This window comes from Larus michahellis, chromosome 1 (assembly GCF_964199755.1).
Source record: "Larus michahellis chromosome 1, bLarMic1.1, whole genome shotgun sequence".
In the NCBI taxonomy this organism is placed as follows: domain Eukaryota; kingdom Metazoa; phylum Chordata; class Aves; order Charadriiformes; family Laridae; genus Larus; species Larus michahellis.
The window spans coordinates 113,891,162-113,906,518 of NC_133896.1; the positions used below are offsets into that span (position 1 = coordinate 113,891,162).

The 15,357-nt window shown below is 40.6% G+C and overlaps 1 protein-coding gene across 5 annotated transcripts in view; it reads left to right on the plus strand.

Annotated features, from left to right (window-relative positions):
- USP25 (ubiquitin specific peptidase 25) overlaps positions 1-15,357 on the plus strand; it is a 96,916-nt gene that overhangs the window by 11,322 nt on the left and 70,237 nt on the right. For all 5 annotated transcript variants that reach the window (XM_074599739.1, XM_074599749.1, XM_074599759.1 and 2 more), the window contains exons 2-3: positions 12,440-12,517; positions 13,607-13,751. In XM_074599739.1, the coding sequence (XP_074455840.1) occupies positions 12,440-12,517; positions 13,607-13,751 (223 nt within the window). The remainder of the gene's footprint in view (positions 1-12,439; positions 12,518-13,606; positions 13,752-15,357) is intronic.

A 15,357-nucleotide genomic window follows, 5' to 3' on the forward strand; every position in this document is an offset into this window, starting at 1 on the left:
ATACTGTAGTGCCTCTGTTGTGTTTGAGGTTCACTTTAATTCTAATGTCATCTGCGTCTGCAGAGGTGGTTACCTAAGGGAAATGAAAGCTGCTCGCTGACCTTCACAGGCCAGCAGTCCATGGTGTTGGCGGTGGCCTTTCTGCAGGGATGCAGCATGTGCCAGCGTCGTCCTGGCGCTTGACCCAGGAAAGGCTGTCTCACCGGAGAAGCTGGAACTGCTGTCAGAAACCTGTCACCTTGCAGGCAACCTGTTAAATGCTGCCCCGGATTTTAGGTGACTTAGTGTTATCTGTAGTCTCTTTCTTCTGCAGAATTTACTTATTTATTTTCCGTTCAAGCTAACTATGTGTGTCTTTTCACAGGATTTCATTTTAAATGATTAGTAGAGGGCAGGATAAGCTATTAAATAATTTTACTGAATGCGGGAAATAATGGAGAAAAGAAGGCTCTGGGGAGACCTTATAGAGGCCTTCCGGTATCTGAAAGGGGCCTACAAGAAAGCTGGAGAGGGACTTTTTACAAAGGCATGTAGTGATAGGATGAGGGGTAATGGCTTCAAACTGGAAGAGGGTAGATTTAGATTGGATATCAGGAAGAAATTCTTTACTGTGGGGGTGGTGAGGCACTGGAACAGGTTGCCCAGAGAAGCTGTGGATGCCCCATCCCTGGAGGTGTTCAAGGCCAGGCTGGATGGGGCTTTGAGCAGCCTGGTCTAGTGGGAGGTGTCCCTGCCCATGGCAGGGGGGTTGGAACTAGGTGGTCTTCAAGGTCCCTTCTGACCAAAACCATTCTATGGTGCCTGGCTTTTCTGATGGAATTTCCTCTTGTAATGCACCTTGGATTAAAAGTTGGGGTGGGGAGATCCATTGGCGCAGGATGAGCTCACCTCCGGAAGACATTCCTGCAGCAGGGCAGAGGTGCTCCCCTCCGCTCTTCTTCCCCAGCCCACTGTGTCCTCTCACCTTACTTCTCGTGGCCTGGGAGGTGGGCAGCAGCAGGCAGCGCCGTTGGGAGCTGCGTACTGGCTGGCCGAGCAGCTGGGGGCAGCCCCCGGCCCCCTGGGGGGTGCTATAAAGGGTGCAGGGGGAGTCCAGGGGTCTGGCCGAGGTGGCCTTGGGCTGCTGAGACTGCTGCTCTTGGCAGATAGGAGGGCAGGTGTGCCTGGGTACGTGCACACTCTGTGATCTCAAGGCCTGTTTCTGTAGGAAATCAGGTTAGTAATGTTTTTTTAATCAGACTAAATGGAAAAGCCTTTATTGAAAGGCTTTCTGTTTTTTTTTTTTCTTTCACTATTCAGACCAGACAGCTGAGTTCTTTGCCCACATGTGTCCCTGCTATTGAATACCGTGGACTCTTTGTAAAAGACCTGTCTTAAAAAATGCAATTTAACTTTTTATTTAGGATTTCTAAGCTGTAATACTCTGAATTTTGCGTGGAAAAATTGTTTAGTTTGTGAAATCTTCTCTGGCATCACTTACTTAGAGCAGATAGCAGAGCTGTTCTGAGATGAGGTGGTATTTTTGATACTTGTGCCATTAACAGTTGCAGTAAATGAGATCTTTCTAGATGCGAACACCTAAATGAGGGAGCGGAGAGGAGAGGATGCGGCTTCAGCCCGTGCAGGAGCGTGCCTGGGTGTGTGCCTTCACTTGCATGTTGTGCAGCTTTGACCACCCAGGCACACCGGGAGCATCAGATGCCGGCAAGTGTGGTGTTGCTGGATGAATTTTATATTCAGCTCTAGTTGGACTAAGTTTTTTGTGATAGTGCCCGAGTAGAAAGAGAACTGCAGGAGGCCTTTTTCCCCCCTCAGTTTTTCTCACTTGATAAAAATAGGATTAAAATAAAGGCAGAGAAACAATTCAATCTCATAAGGCTGCTGCTCCACAACAGTTTAATCCAGTGAAAATAGGCACAGCCTTGGTCTTGTCCTCCCCTTGCCCCAACTCTGACTCTCACTAAGTCAGCAGGAAATTAATTAAAAGCAAAGAGCGGCTCTCTGACGGTATATTGAGGGCCCGAGCTGGCTTGCAGGAGCTTCAGGCAAGTGGCAGTGTTGGCTCAAAGGGAGGAATGGCTCGTGGCCAGAGTGGGTGGCATCTGGCAACACCAGCCCAGGCTGGCCGGCACTGGCAGGAGCTACAGCCTGAAGGACAGCTGACTCGTCAGAAACAGCTTGTGGTCTGACAGCCCCTTTAAACTTTAGTGTTTGCAAGTATTGCAGAGACTGGGATCCCACAGATTTGAGGACGCTTGCAGCTTCCAGGGTTGGTTTGTTTGTTCCTAGAGTTGTTGTCCCTGTTCTTGTAATAGCAGAGCAAGAAGAATGAACGAACTAGTTTGTTGTTTTCTTGGGAGCTCTTCTGTATTGTGTGGAGCAGGGTGAGATTATTGTGATGGCTGGTTGGAGAAAAAAAAAAAAAAACAACGTAAAAAAGCTAAACACTTGAATGGACTAGCAGGACTGCCCTCTCGAGTTGAGAGGTAGGTCTTAGCCTTTCAGTGACAGATAATAAATGGGTGATGAAAGGACTTGTGAAGAGCCTCAAACGTGAGCCAGAATAGCTTGTGTTTGGTGTGATGGTTTAAACCAGATTTGGGATGTAAAGGAAAATATCTCAAAGCTGGAAGTTAAAATGTGGATCTTTGCAGCATTGTTTTAGAACTCAGAAAGACAATATTTCATGAATTGTTTAAAAGACATTCAAAAGGACACTCTTTAACAGCTGCTATAGTAAAATTATGATACCCCAGGCAATAGTCTTTCCTGTGAGGAGAAAGTCTGTGTCTTGGTGATACTACCTGGGCAGACACTGTAAAATTTAATATTCAGGCATGATGGTAAATGTCTATGAACAGAGGAAAAAAAAATTAAGACGGAAATGTTTACAACAGAAAGCAGCCAGTGGTGACTGGAAAATATGTGTGTGTATATTTATATACACGCAGACTTAGCTGTGTATCTGTCATCCTCTAGCCTTGTCTCCTTTCTATCTGTATAATGTTGCTTATCATTGAGCCCCACTGGTTTTAATTTGCTGTGGCTTGTGCATGCTGTTGGCATCTCTCTTGATACTGGGTTCGAACATGGTTGAGCTGGGACTGTGACGTGAACTGAGGCTGGAGTGTGCTGCTGGGACGTGGCACTCATGGGCTCTCGGAGGAATCCTTCTGAATTTCATATGTAGTTTACAGATAACGTGTTCTGGCGCTTCGAAAGGCCCCCTGGCTATCACTGATAACTAATCACCCGTCAGATTTGGATCAGAGCAGAGATATTTTTGCTAATTACTGTCACAGTTATTGGTGTGTTGTAAGAATCAAAAGTGATTTTTTTGTAAAGCAAACTTTGCTGTGGCCATTCCAGTGAATAGAACCTTGAAGCTTAACCTGCACCTAGTTAAAGGCTGAAGGATTTGGGTCTCTTCAGTCTGGAAAAAAGACGAGTGAGGTGGGATCTTATCAACGCTTATACTTAAAGGGTGGGTGTCAAGAGGATGGGGCCAGGCTCTTTTCAGTTGTGCCCGGTAACAGGACAAGAGGTAATGGGCACAAACTTGAACACAGGAAGTTCCACCTAAACATGAGGAGGAACTTCTTTCCTTTGAGGGTGGCAGAGCACTGGAAGAGGCTGCCCAGAGAGGTGGTGGAGTCTCCGTCTCTGGAGACATTCAAAACCCACCTGGATGCGTTCCTGTGCAGCCTGCTCTGGGTGACCCTGCTCTGGCAGGGGGGTTGGACTAGATGATCTCCAGAGGTCCCTTCCAACCCCTACCATTCTGTGATTCTGTAAATGAAACTAAAGATCTCATTGGTTTTATGGTAGTTAATTAGTTTTTAGAGCTGTTCTCCTTGCTATTGGGAAGCTCTCTGTTGTGCAGAGCAGGGTGTGAGAAATCATGATGGTGGTTTAAAACACAGACCTCAAAACTCTCAATCATTTTACATTTCTGACACCTTTTATGTCTTACAGTAAGTACTAAGGCTGTTATCCTTTCTTGATTATAAGCCTTTCACTGAAGTTTGTTCAGGAGTAGTTAACAGTAAGAGCTGGAGATGTGGAACTAAGCAATTCTTCACATGCTTCTTCACTCAAGCAACCATGTTCATAAATCAGTTCATAGACTAATTTTAAGCCAGAACTTCCGTTACATTTCTGTTGTTTGTTCCTCTTTTGGTGTGGAGGATTGGTTTTAAACCATGTTGCTTTGATGGAAATGACAAGGAAATGACAAGGTTTTTGAGTTGGTTCACACTTCTGTTGTGGTAGATCACACGATTTATTATCATGTTCTTGTAAGTTAGTTTAAATGGCTTTTGTTCCTTCCCAGTGTTTACTCTTGCTTTGACTTTATAATGACTACTCATATTGCCTTTAGCCACCGTTTTCTTCTTCTTCGTTGTTGTTGTTCTTTTTTTTTTTTTTCTTTTTCACTGAGGAAAACCAAATCTCTTGAAAATGCAAACTGAGCATGATTAGTTGTAATCTAGACAATAGATCGGCAGGGCTATCGAGTTGGAGTCCAGAGCTGAGTTTCAGTACTTCTGTGGCCTGAGAGAAAATGAGACAAAATCCACTAAACATGTTCAAGGAAGTAAGTTTCTGTTGCTTTCTGAATACTCTCCATGTTATCCTATGTATGTACTCAGTGGTGCCTTGTCCAGCTGCATTATTACTCCAATATTGTAACACCCCAGAATTTGCCAAGGAAGACCCATATAGTAATAAGGTGATGCTTCCCCCTTTCTTTTCACTTTTTCCCCCTCAGCTGTGTAAGAACCCTGGCTTTAGGGTCTCTTTCCTTCCCTATGCTGTCCGTGTGAGTGTGGAAGAAAGGGTGTGAAGATACTTCTCCTGCCTAGGGGTGGAGTAGCTTGGAAAGTCATAGACTTTCCCTCTGTGAACTGACAGAGTTTTCTGCTCATTGCAACAGTATTCCCCACGTAGGTGATGATTTTGCTTATGTTTAGTTTTTTTGGTAAATGTGTATAACTATCTGAGGTGGGTTTGCCTTATATTTAGTGTCAGTAAATACTAACCAAACTCCTCAAGCCTCTCTTTAAAATCTGATTTCGAAAAGTTTAAATATTACCTTGAATTAAAATAAGTGTAAGTGTTATATGTTGAGAGTAAATGAGACTGACTTTTTTTTTTTTTTTTGGGCCACAGATATGAGGCTCAGAATATTGAGTGTTTGCATGAGTGCGTGCGCTTGTGTTGTGTAGAATCCTTAATATCAAGTCTTGAAATTCATTGAGAAGTCACTTGTTAAAGCATTTTCAATTGAAGTAGTAGACCTTTGTTATTGTTCATGGAAACCATAGAAATGTGGCGAGAGTATTCTGAGTATTGTCTTGGTGAATATAGATTTACGTGACACTATGATGAAGTAGGATTTTTCCTTGAATTTTTCATGGAGGACTGTATGCATGTAAGTAATGCACTTAAGCCATTTCCCCATGAAACTTGTATTTGGTCCAGGCTGTGGCAGGCTGAAAGTTACTGCCGTACAGTGTGTCCTTGAAGTAAGTTTGCTCTCAGTCTGGTTGCAGGTGGGTAATTATCCACTTTGCACAAGCTGCTGCTGTAATTGGCAGGTTTTGGCAGTCTGCGCACAGCAGTCCCGCACTGAAATTCTGCAGTCTCTGTTCCTGTCCTTTGCTCCCCACAGGTGATTTTTGTCCAAGCCAAAGCTGAGAAGCATTTTGCATTTGTGTGTGTATAAAAATATATCTTTACCTACTTTCTTGGTGGATACAATGTCATGCGAGAGGTTTCTCTTTTCACGACTGAACAAAAGGAAACCCAGTTTAGCAGATACCAGGCAAGGGAACCTAATTCCGCTGTGCTTTAGGAAGGTACTGTAAGAATGAACACCTTAAAGCCTGTGCAGAGATTTAACTTGGTCTTTGCACTAGCAAAATACTGCTTTTAAAAATATATGTATACATATACTCACTTCTTCATTTACATATTTATATACATATGTTTAATCTACACACACACAAATCTTGAGGACAGAAGTGGTATAACAAAGCCTTCTGGAGTTGACTCTGTTTTCTTGTGTTTCAACTTGGTATCTTCATGGAAGGAGTTGGTTTTTATTTGCCTACTTGGAATTTGACCAAGAGCTTATTTAGAAGATGTTTAATGTGTCTGTGTTGCTGGAAGCCATAATGCTCAGCAGTGTATGTGGGTCTTCTAACTGTTCCTGGGAGATATGATTAATGTGGCAGAGAATAACATTCACAGTAGTAATTGAGGGTCTTTAGTATACTTGTCCTTTGTACATTTCCTAATTTTTGTTTGTTTGTTTGTAGTGAAACTGAAAGCCTTTTTACAGAAGATTACATTCCTCTAATCCCTCAGTATTCTTCTCATTGCAGCAACACCATAACAGGAAATGAGTTTATTAGCTACTTGTATGCAAACAGTACCATTTAGCAGGTCCTCAGCATCTCAGGTTATGTTAGAATTGTCTTTAATATTAAATATTTTGTGTAATATTGTTCAGGTTTTTGTCCAACAAATTGCTAAAAATCGGTGTTACACTGGAAAATAAAGCAAGCAGGTTCTATGTGGAGGAAGTGAGTCAAGATGCTGTTCTCGGCATTTGCATTTTCCCCCCCTCTTTTTGTCTCTAGTACAAATATTCATCCCTTGAAGGAAGGGATACCCATAGTTCATTTTCAATATGTACTATTTAAATGAACTGCGTAGTGATGCAGTAGGCCCTGTTTTCTCCTGGTAATGGTTGGGCCATCTCATTTATTACTAAGCATACAACTATTTCTCTGCTTGGAAACTGAAGAGGGTTGTTTTATCTTCAAAGTTTGAAAGCGCTTATGTTGCAAATACAAATATTTGGATATTGCCATGAAGAAAGCCAAAGCTTACATGTACTTCTTCAAAAGATACAGAGATGAGAAAATAAAACAGATCAAAAGGTGGTTAATTTTTTTCCCCAGATTTATCTGAAGTACAGTTCAGAATTAGTCAACATACGAGATGCACCCTGTCCAAAAAAGCATTGGTGCAATTTAGCTTTTTGCTCTGATTTTGATAAGTTATCAGAGTTTACAGTACTGTCGTGGAACTAATTTGGGCACAGTATCTCCCTAAGCAGATAATAGTGTAGGTCCTTTTCTGCTTCACCAGCACTGGCACAGCTACTGAATATGCTATTGTGTGAGATTATAAACCAGATAATCTTAATTGGGCATTTCCTGAGAGGAAGGGAGGGATGGCTGAAAAAGAATTGGAAATAAGAGCATGCATTCCTAATATACAAATTTGGCCTCCATCCAGGAAAATGGGAGAATTTCCTGTTAGTTAAAATCTTCCAAGAGCTGAAAGCGTAGAGATACATACCACATACCTCAGGGAGCCAGAGGAAGGGGGAAGGCTGGGAATAGCTTGTGCACGAAAGCCCTGGGGAACCGATTGCTGCGTGATGTGGTGGGACTGAGGGGTGTGAGCAGCTGGATCTCAGGGCAGCTATAGCATCAGCAGACAATCTCCTTTGCCTGGCCAGGGATTTGGGTTGCCCTGCAGCACTTGCACTGGCAGAATCTGGTGTCGTAGACCAGAGCCTTTTTAGAGTTGAGTCAAATGCAATTCAATATGTGGGTATGTGTGTTTTTATATATATATATCTGTGTGCATGTATAACACAAGACATTTGGTGGTGCATGTACACGGCAAATATACATGGTGTATTGACTCACTAAACCGGAGGATCTGTGCTATAGATAAACTACAGAATCTGTCATGTAAATTTGAGGAAAGGATGGCAAACAAAAGTAGATACAGGCAATGAGCTCTGAAAGAATTGAAGTGGGTTTCTTTGCACCAGTAGTTGCACTTGCTTCTGTTAGAATAATCTCTTTTGGATCTGCATTTGAAGAGAGAGGTTGTTTATTAAATTGAATTAAAGTGCAGTGAGTTCTAATTGAGAATTTGAACCTCTACTAATGCAAGGTTGGAAAAAATAGGGAATTAGGGAAGAGGTGTGTTGGGGGGGGGGCAAGGAGACAACTTGCTTATGTTAGGACTGCTAATTGTGTTCTGAATCTCCCTTGCTGACCTGATTTAATTAACATAGTAGTATAGATGTTTCAGGCATTAGTAAATACTTGTTGGTATTTACCAACAAGTTCAGCTTTGTGATTTAGTGTAGTGCGAGCTTTTTTTGCCTAGTTTTGGTAAACCTTTGAGTGAATTATGATCATAGTTTTTTAGAATATCTATCTACATTAGTGTTTGGGGACATTTAAAGGTCTATATGCTAGTCACTTCAGCTCAAGATAGCCCAGGCTCTAGGAAGAGTAAAGCTTCTGGGTAGATGTAATTGCGCAAAGCATTGATAGGAGGTGAGGAGGGTGGCTCGCTTTGTGTGTGGAAATCTGTCCTAAGTATTCTATTAAATATCAGTTACCATACAGAAGAGACTTAATTGTTTAGTGGTTGCATTCGAACTCAATCCCCAAACTTCAGTCATGGGAAGCAGTAAAATAAAATCCTTTTGTAAGATCATTCTAAATGCTACAATAGCATGTACTAAAGGAATATAATTCAATACAAATAAGCTTCACCCGTTTTGACTTTAATTTAGTGCATGTGCACTAGACTGATAAAGTTACATCTAGAATGAAGTAATCTCAGCTCTCTGTATGTAAGTACAGTTGTGTATCTTAAACTTCTTACGTGAGAAGTACAAAAAGAAAATTTGATCTTGCTTTCTGACTAATGAATGAGGGAAAAGTTTGGTAGTAGCTGCCTGCACTGTCATTTGTAATGAAAAGAAACAATTACCTGTACTAACACAGTTTCATGGGTGATAACATGTTGTCAACATAACAGTAAAGGAGAATAACGGCAAAGTTAAACATGCAGTTGCAAGAAAGGTCTGTGCACAATAACATGGTGTGGTTATGTCGGATTTGAGAGGATGAGGGGAGAATGGTGAATGCATGTGAGAGAAGGCCACCAGTGGAATGGTGTATTAAGGAGTTCTTAACTGCCTTACTCAGTCTCAGAATTGTTTCTGAAGACCTGTTAGGTAGTCTGTTAGCAGGTAGAATCATAGAATCACAGAATGGTTGGAGTTGGAAGGGACCTTAAAGATCATCTAGTTCCAAGCCCCCTGCCATGGGCAGGGACACCTCCCACTAGACCAGGCTGCTCAAAGCCCCATCCAGCCTGGCCTTGAACACTTCCAGGGATGGGGCATCCATAACTTCCCTGGGCAACCTGTTCCAGTGCCTCACCACCCGCACAGTAAAGAATTTCTTCCTGATATCCAATCTAAATCTACCCTCTTTCAGTTTAAAACCATTACCCCTTGTTCTGTCGTTACACTCCCTCATAAAGAGTCCCCCCCCATCTTTCCTGTAGGCCCCCTTTAGGTACTGGAAGGCTGCTATAAGGTCTCCTCGGAGCCTTCTCTTCTCCAGGCTGAACAACCCCAACTCTCTCGGCCTGTCCTCATAGGAGAGGTGCTCCAGCCCTCTGATCATCTTTGTGGCCCTCCTCTGGACCCATTCCAACAGGTCCATGTCCTTCTTGTGTTGAGGACTCCACAGCTGGACACAGTACTCCAGGTGGGGTCTCACCAGAGGAGAGTAGAGGGGCAGAATCACCTCCCTTGACCGGCTGGCCACGCTTCTTTTGATGCAGCCCAGGATACGGTTGGCTTTCTGGGTTGCAAGTGTGCATTGCCAGCTCATGTTGAGCTTCTTGTCCACCAGCACCCCCAAGTCCTTCTCCTCAGGGCTGCTCTCAAGCCATTCTCTGCCCAACCTGTATTTGTGGCTGGGATTGCCATGACCCAGGTGTAGGACCTTGCACTTGGCCTGATTGAACTTCATGAGGTTTGCACAGGCCCACCTCTCAAGCCTGTGAATAAGAGAACATTTTGATCAGGTGTAAACAAATTAAATTACACTTTTTTTAATTCTTGTAGTTTTCTTCCTTCTGGGAAGGGAAGTATTTAATCATTCTTTGACTTCTGTGTGACTTGAAATAACTCAGTTAGAGATTAATGGCAGCTTGTCCACATTTACCTGAAAAGCGAGTAATCTCTAAATCGGTGTTTGTGGCCCCAAAGCAGTTTAGGTCCGTTTGAGGTATTCGGAATCACTGTTAATTTTCCTCTTAATTTCTGTCACTTGTAACTAGGATGCTTATGGATTCTCTGTGTTGTTCACTTAATTACGAGTTAGAAATTTTGGAGCTGAATGCCTTAAACTTTTGGCCTTAAAAAAAAGTGTATTTAGGTACTTAAATCCTCTCTTGATGAGAAAGGAGCATCTCTGGGTCTGGTTCTAATCTGTTAAATGTGTATGTCCTTGGGAAGGGGGCCTGAAACCACACCTTTACACTGGAATACTGAAATCTGGATATAAACTACAGATGTCTAGGTTTATAAGTCACAGCTGTGCTCATAAATTAACAGCCAATATTTTGAACTGCTAAGAGACTGTTTGTTGGTAAACTGTGTCTCTTCTGTCTTTTCCCAATCTCTGTGAACAATGAATATCCTCCAGTTAGCCTTTCCAAGTGTTGTATATGTTGTGGAAGATACAGAAATCTGGTATAACTTGTTACAATAATATATAGCGAAACTATTTTCCATTTTATTAACCACCACATTCTTAGCAAATACAAAAAGAAATCCATTTTGCTGCTATGCACTGCCCTTGAATTGCTCCTGCCAGTTTTAATGCCATTGTAATTACTTTTCCCAAATACTCCATTTCTTTTCTTTGCTTCTTGCCAGACCCAGGGGCAGGAAAGCAACTTTATAGGGGAAACAAATCCTGCCTTTGTACAGTGCTATGAAATGCACAGAGTAAACAAATGAGGGGGTGAAGGATGAGGATAGAGTGGGAGTTTGTTTTCCTGCATCACTTCACTTTTCTTGTGCCAATAGCAGGGTTTTTAAAAAGAAAAGAAAAAAAAAAAAGGCAAATTGGATTGTTAGCAGTGTCCCTTAGGATCATAAATGAAGGGAAGATTGTGTATGTAATTCATAAACATCCTGAACTATACGCCTTCTATTTCAACTTATTAGGGCATGAAGTAGTGCCTGCCAGGTTAATTTCACACTGGGGAATTCAGCATTCATGCAGCTCTTAATTTCCTCCTCTATACAAAGCTGTGATAAAGAGAGAATAAGGGTATTTGAATATTTGATTCCAAATAATTAACTTTAAATAAAAGTATTTTAGAAGTAGCCTCAAGACAATCATAGTTGGGTTTTTTTAATTGAATTTGGAAAGTAACATAAGAATGTTTATTTGTCACTGCTAGGAAATACACTTTTTGTCTAGCAAAGAAAATCTTCTTCTTCACAAAGTCTGCTCTTTATAGATGAAATTATTGTTTTGCGTTCAGGATGTGGTGGGCAAACAATAAGAAAGAAAAACCACTTGCAAATACCACCAAGCTTTTCTCCTTTTCCCATCTGCCAAAGGAAGAATGGAATTTGTTAGTATGGAACAATGGTCAGTCCTCTGTATTTTTGTGGTTTTAATGGTTATGGTGGTTTTAACGGTTAACTGGAGTTCAGGGATTGTTCCAGTCTAGTGCCTGCTTTTTGCTTCTGTGATGTGATATCTGAGCATGAGCAGAGGGACTCATCTGTTGGCTCTGAACAGGAGTGGGACCAGATTTTTATTTAAGAAAAAAAAAAAAGCCTCAAAGCTCATATGAATTGAATATTTAACAGACATGTAACCTCTTATTCTCTTCTAACTCCAGTGTTACTTGAAACTTGGTCATGGATGCTGACTAACGTTGTGATTTGGGAGAGCTGGATTCGACTGGTCTAGGAAGGCAGTTAAGATGGATTCCTAAGGTTTTGCTTTAGTCTCGAGAAACTTGGTTTTGTGTGGATATTTTCATAGTATTTCTCTTGAAACACATAAATGATCAGTAAAGATTAATTTCTTAACTTTGAGGTTGGAATGGCTGGGAATTGTGTATATTAAGGAAATGGTTGGATTGAGAATAATTGGGAGTTGGAGAAATTGGTTTTGATGGGAGTTCAGTCAAGTATTTCCCCTACTGCCTTTGAAGACCAAGCTATGGAGTTTTATTTGTTTAGGAGGGCCAGTTGTGGCTTTATAAAGGCTCCTTAAAGCCATGTTGCATAAGCTCACCCATCACCAATTTTTTTTGGTTTAAAAAAAACCCAAAAAGGCAAAACACCAAAACCAGCCAAATAAGACCATTACATTTGGGAATTAAACATGCCCAAGTTGCAGAAATAAAGACAAACTTGAACAATGAAGGCTCTCCGCCTTTGTGGTGCATAAAGCTTATACAGAAATACTTTTAATGTTTGTAGAAAAGCATACTCTTGTAAGTAATTCGTTTTGCTGTTTGGCTCTTATCTTATTATCTTATTTTGATTATCTGTTTTTCTTTTTAGCACCAGCAAACATTTTTAAATCAGCTGAGGGAGATCACTGGTATCAATGACATCCAGGTACTACAACAGGCACTTAAGGTAAGATGAATGTATCTGACTTGTAGCTGGATGTATAAAACTTGCATGAACTGCCTGTGAAAGCCATACACCCCACCCTTTCTTACTCTCGTCTTCCCTTCCTTCCCTTCCATTCCCAGCTTGAATACTTTTTAGACTTTTTTCAGGGGAAAAAAGCTTGTTCACTTTAGAAAGAATCTTGATCTGTTTTGGTACTGACATAAAAATTAATTTGGTGTTCAAAAATGAAAAGACAGGAATGGTATAACTTCCCTTTCTCCTTTGGCTAAAATGTTTTGACGTACCTTGGTCCTAGTACAGCTGGTCAACTCCTGATGAGTTAAGTGTTGTTTTCTTGACAAGGTGTAGTTTTCTATCATGGACAAGTCCTGGTCAGTGTGCAGAATGAAGAACTCTCCTTGAACTTGCCACTTTTTGCTAATTTGCTAATGTTTCATTTTTTTTTTCCCCCAACCATTGTAATTTCTTTCACAGCACAAGAGAGTTCTTCGATGCAAGTAAAGAATGGCAGGTTTCTCTGCATTTATTTCCCATATATATATTAAAAAAATATATAAATCAGTCCCTTGTATCCCTCAAGCAGAGCTTTTCAGCCGTTTATACACGGTAAATGAGGGTTTAGTGAATCTAAATCATAAATATATATATATATATATAAAATTGTTGCTTCAGATTCAGCATAAGTCATGTACACAACTGCCCCTCAAAAGCCAGTATTTTCGGCCTTAAAAATGAAATGTTAGATTTTTCAGAAGAATTTAGTTGACTGCTGTTGAAGTCTGTGAGTGCTCTGGTTATGCTTATTGAGGGGTTGACCTACACTGTGAGACCATTACGTTTTTTTTCTGTAATAAGTGGAATTCTGCCAAAGTAAATTCTTGTAAGATGTTCTATCTTCATTTTGGCTAAAAATAGTGAAGTATGCAGAATATGTCAAGTTTGGAAACTTTCTTTTCTAATCAATATTTCACCTGAAAATACAACGTGTCATTGATCTTATAAGTTGCTTGTAATGTTGTCCTTTGCTGTTAAGAAGAATAAAAAAAAGGGTGGGGGGACTCTCACTTTCTGTTTTGTTGATGCTTAAAGGACAGCAATGGTAATCTGGAGTTGGCTGTGGCTTTCCTCACCGCAAAGAACGCCAAGGTTCCCCAGCTAGAGGAGGCAACTTACTATCAAACAGCTCTTCCTGGAAATGACAGATATATCAGCGTGGGCAGCCAGGCAGACACCAGTAGGTATTTTTTCTTTTTGTAAGTTTTGTTTAAAGGCAAGGGAAGTAAAAACTTGCCTGTGAGATGACCGTTAATCTGCTGATAACTCTGATTTAACAATTTCTAGATTATGATGTATTCTTTCTTTCCTTATTTCAGTGTATTTTTTTTATTTATTTGAGCTATCCTTAATAATGAACTTTACATGTGTGTATGGTGCTAATCAGAAGGTGAATAAGTCAGTTTTCAGTCTTCCCCTCCCCCCCCCACCATAGGCTTTATTGTGTGGTCATGCAGTAAAAAGTTAAAGGCAAAAGCTGGGTACTCTTCAGCCAAACTGAAATAAAATAAAATCGGAGAAGTATATGTGAATGTCTGTCTTAAGCATATTAAGCTTTAGCATATTAAGAGTAGCTTCTCCCTGACAGGGATGACTTTCCCAAAGGAAGAAGCACGAGGTTAGGTGTGCATTTTGTAGTAAAAGACTAGGTATTTTATATGTGAAATTAACATTAAATATACTTAATTTCAAGCAGTTTTATTTAGTTGCTACAGGAGGTCCCACAATCAGTATTTCTCTGAGCCTTGCAGATTCTATTCCTTTGCTTAAGTTCATAGTTATTTTTATGGGGAGGAGAGAGGGAAGAAACATTAAAACTACTGTACGTTTTATAAAATGTTGATGAGGAAACTATTGACAGGAAAAGTTTTGTTTTCTTGTGGTCCAGCATGTTAAAGATGATCTGCAAGTAAATATGGAAAATAACATGAAAGAAAGAGTCAAAGGAAGTTTTGTAGCAGGATTGATTTCTGCAAAATCTGAGTTTCTTGACACTGTGTTTACATTCCAACATTCTAAAGATAGATGTACAATATTTAAATTACATATTAATCCTTCAGCCATATATGTAGTATATCTATGTAGCTTTCATTGATTGAGTAAAATTATTTAGCTTCACCGATAGTAGGATGGGTTTTTTTCCCCTTCATTTTGCTAGTAGTGGGGTGGCTACAGTGGCACCATTGTAAAGTAGTTTAGATCTCCTTGTCCGTTGTACAATTGTCAGTCTTTTTGTCTCTGGCACGTTGACAGAAACATTTTTTAAAAAAAAACAAACACTTTTTTTTTTTTTAAATCAGAGATGAGTTTATCCTCAACGTCTCAGCCCTGAAAACTGTATTTTAATCCTTGGTATTATTAGGAACCCCATGTGAGATGTCCCGAGTTAGTTGTATTATCCCGCCCCTCCAAGTTGTTGGGGATGGTTTGCGGTTTTTAACTTTTGTGTTCTTTTTCTTTTTGTTTTCCCTCCTTTGCAAAGAAAACACACACAGAACCCCACATGTACTTAATTTTCAGTGTCAGAAAATTCATATTGAGGAAATGGAGACTATTTTCAACAAGCTTACCACTGTTGTCATAGTCTCCAGTACTGAAGATCTACTATGTCAGTAAGCTGAATTCTTTTGTGGCCTGTGTTTAATTAGATTTATTAGGAATCCCACTAATAGAAGTGTTTAGTTTTGCTGTTACTTAGTGTACTGTGCAACCTTATTGAAGATAAATAGAGGGGATGTCAGAGAAGGAAGAGTCAAGCCTGCAGAGTCTGTTACCCATCACTGATG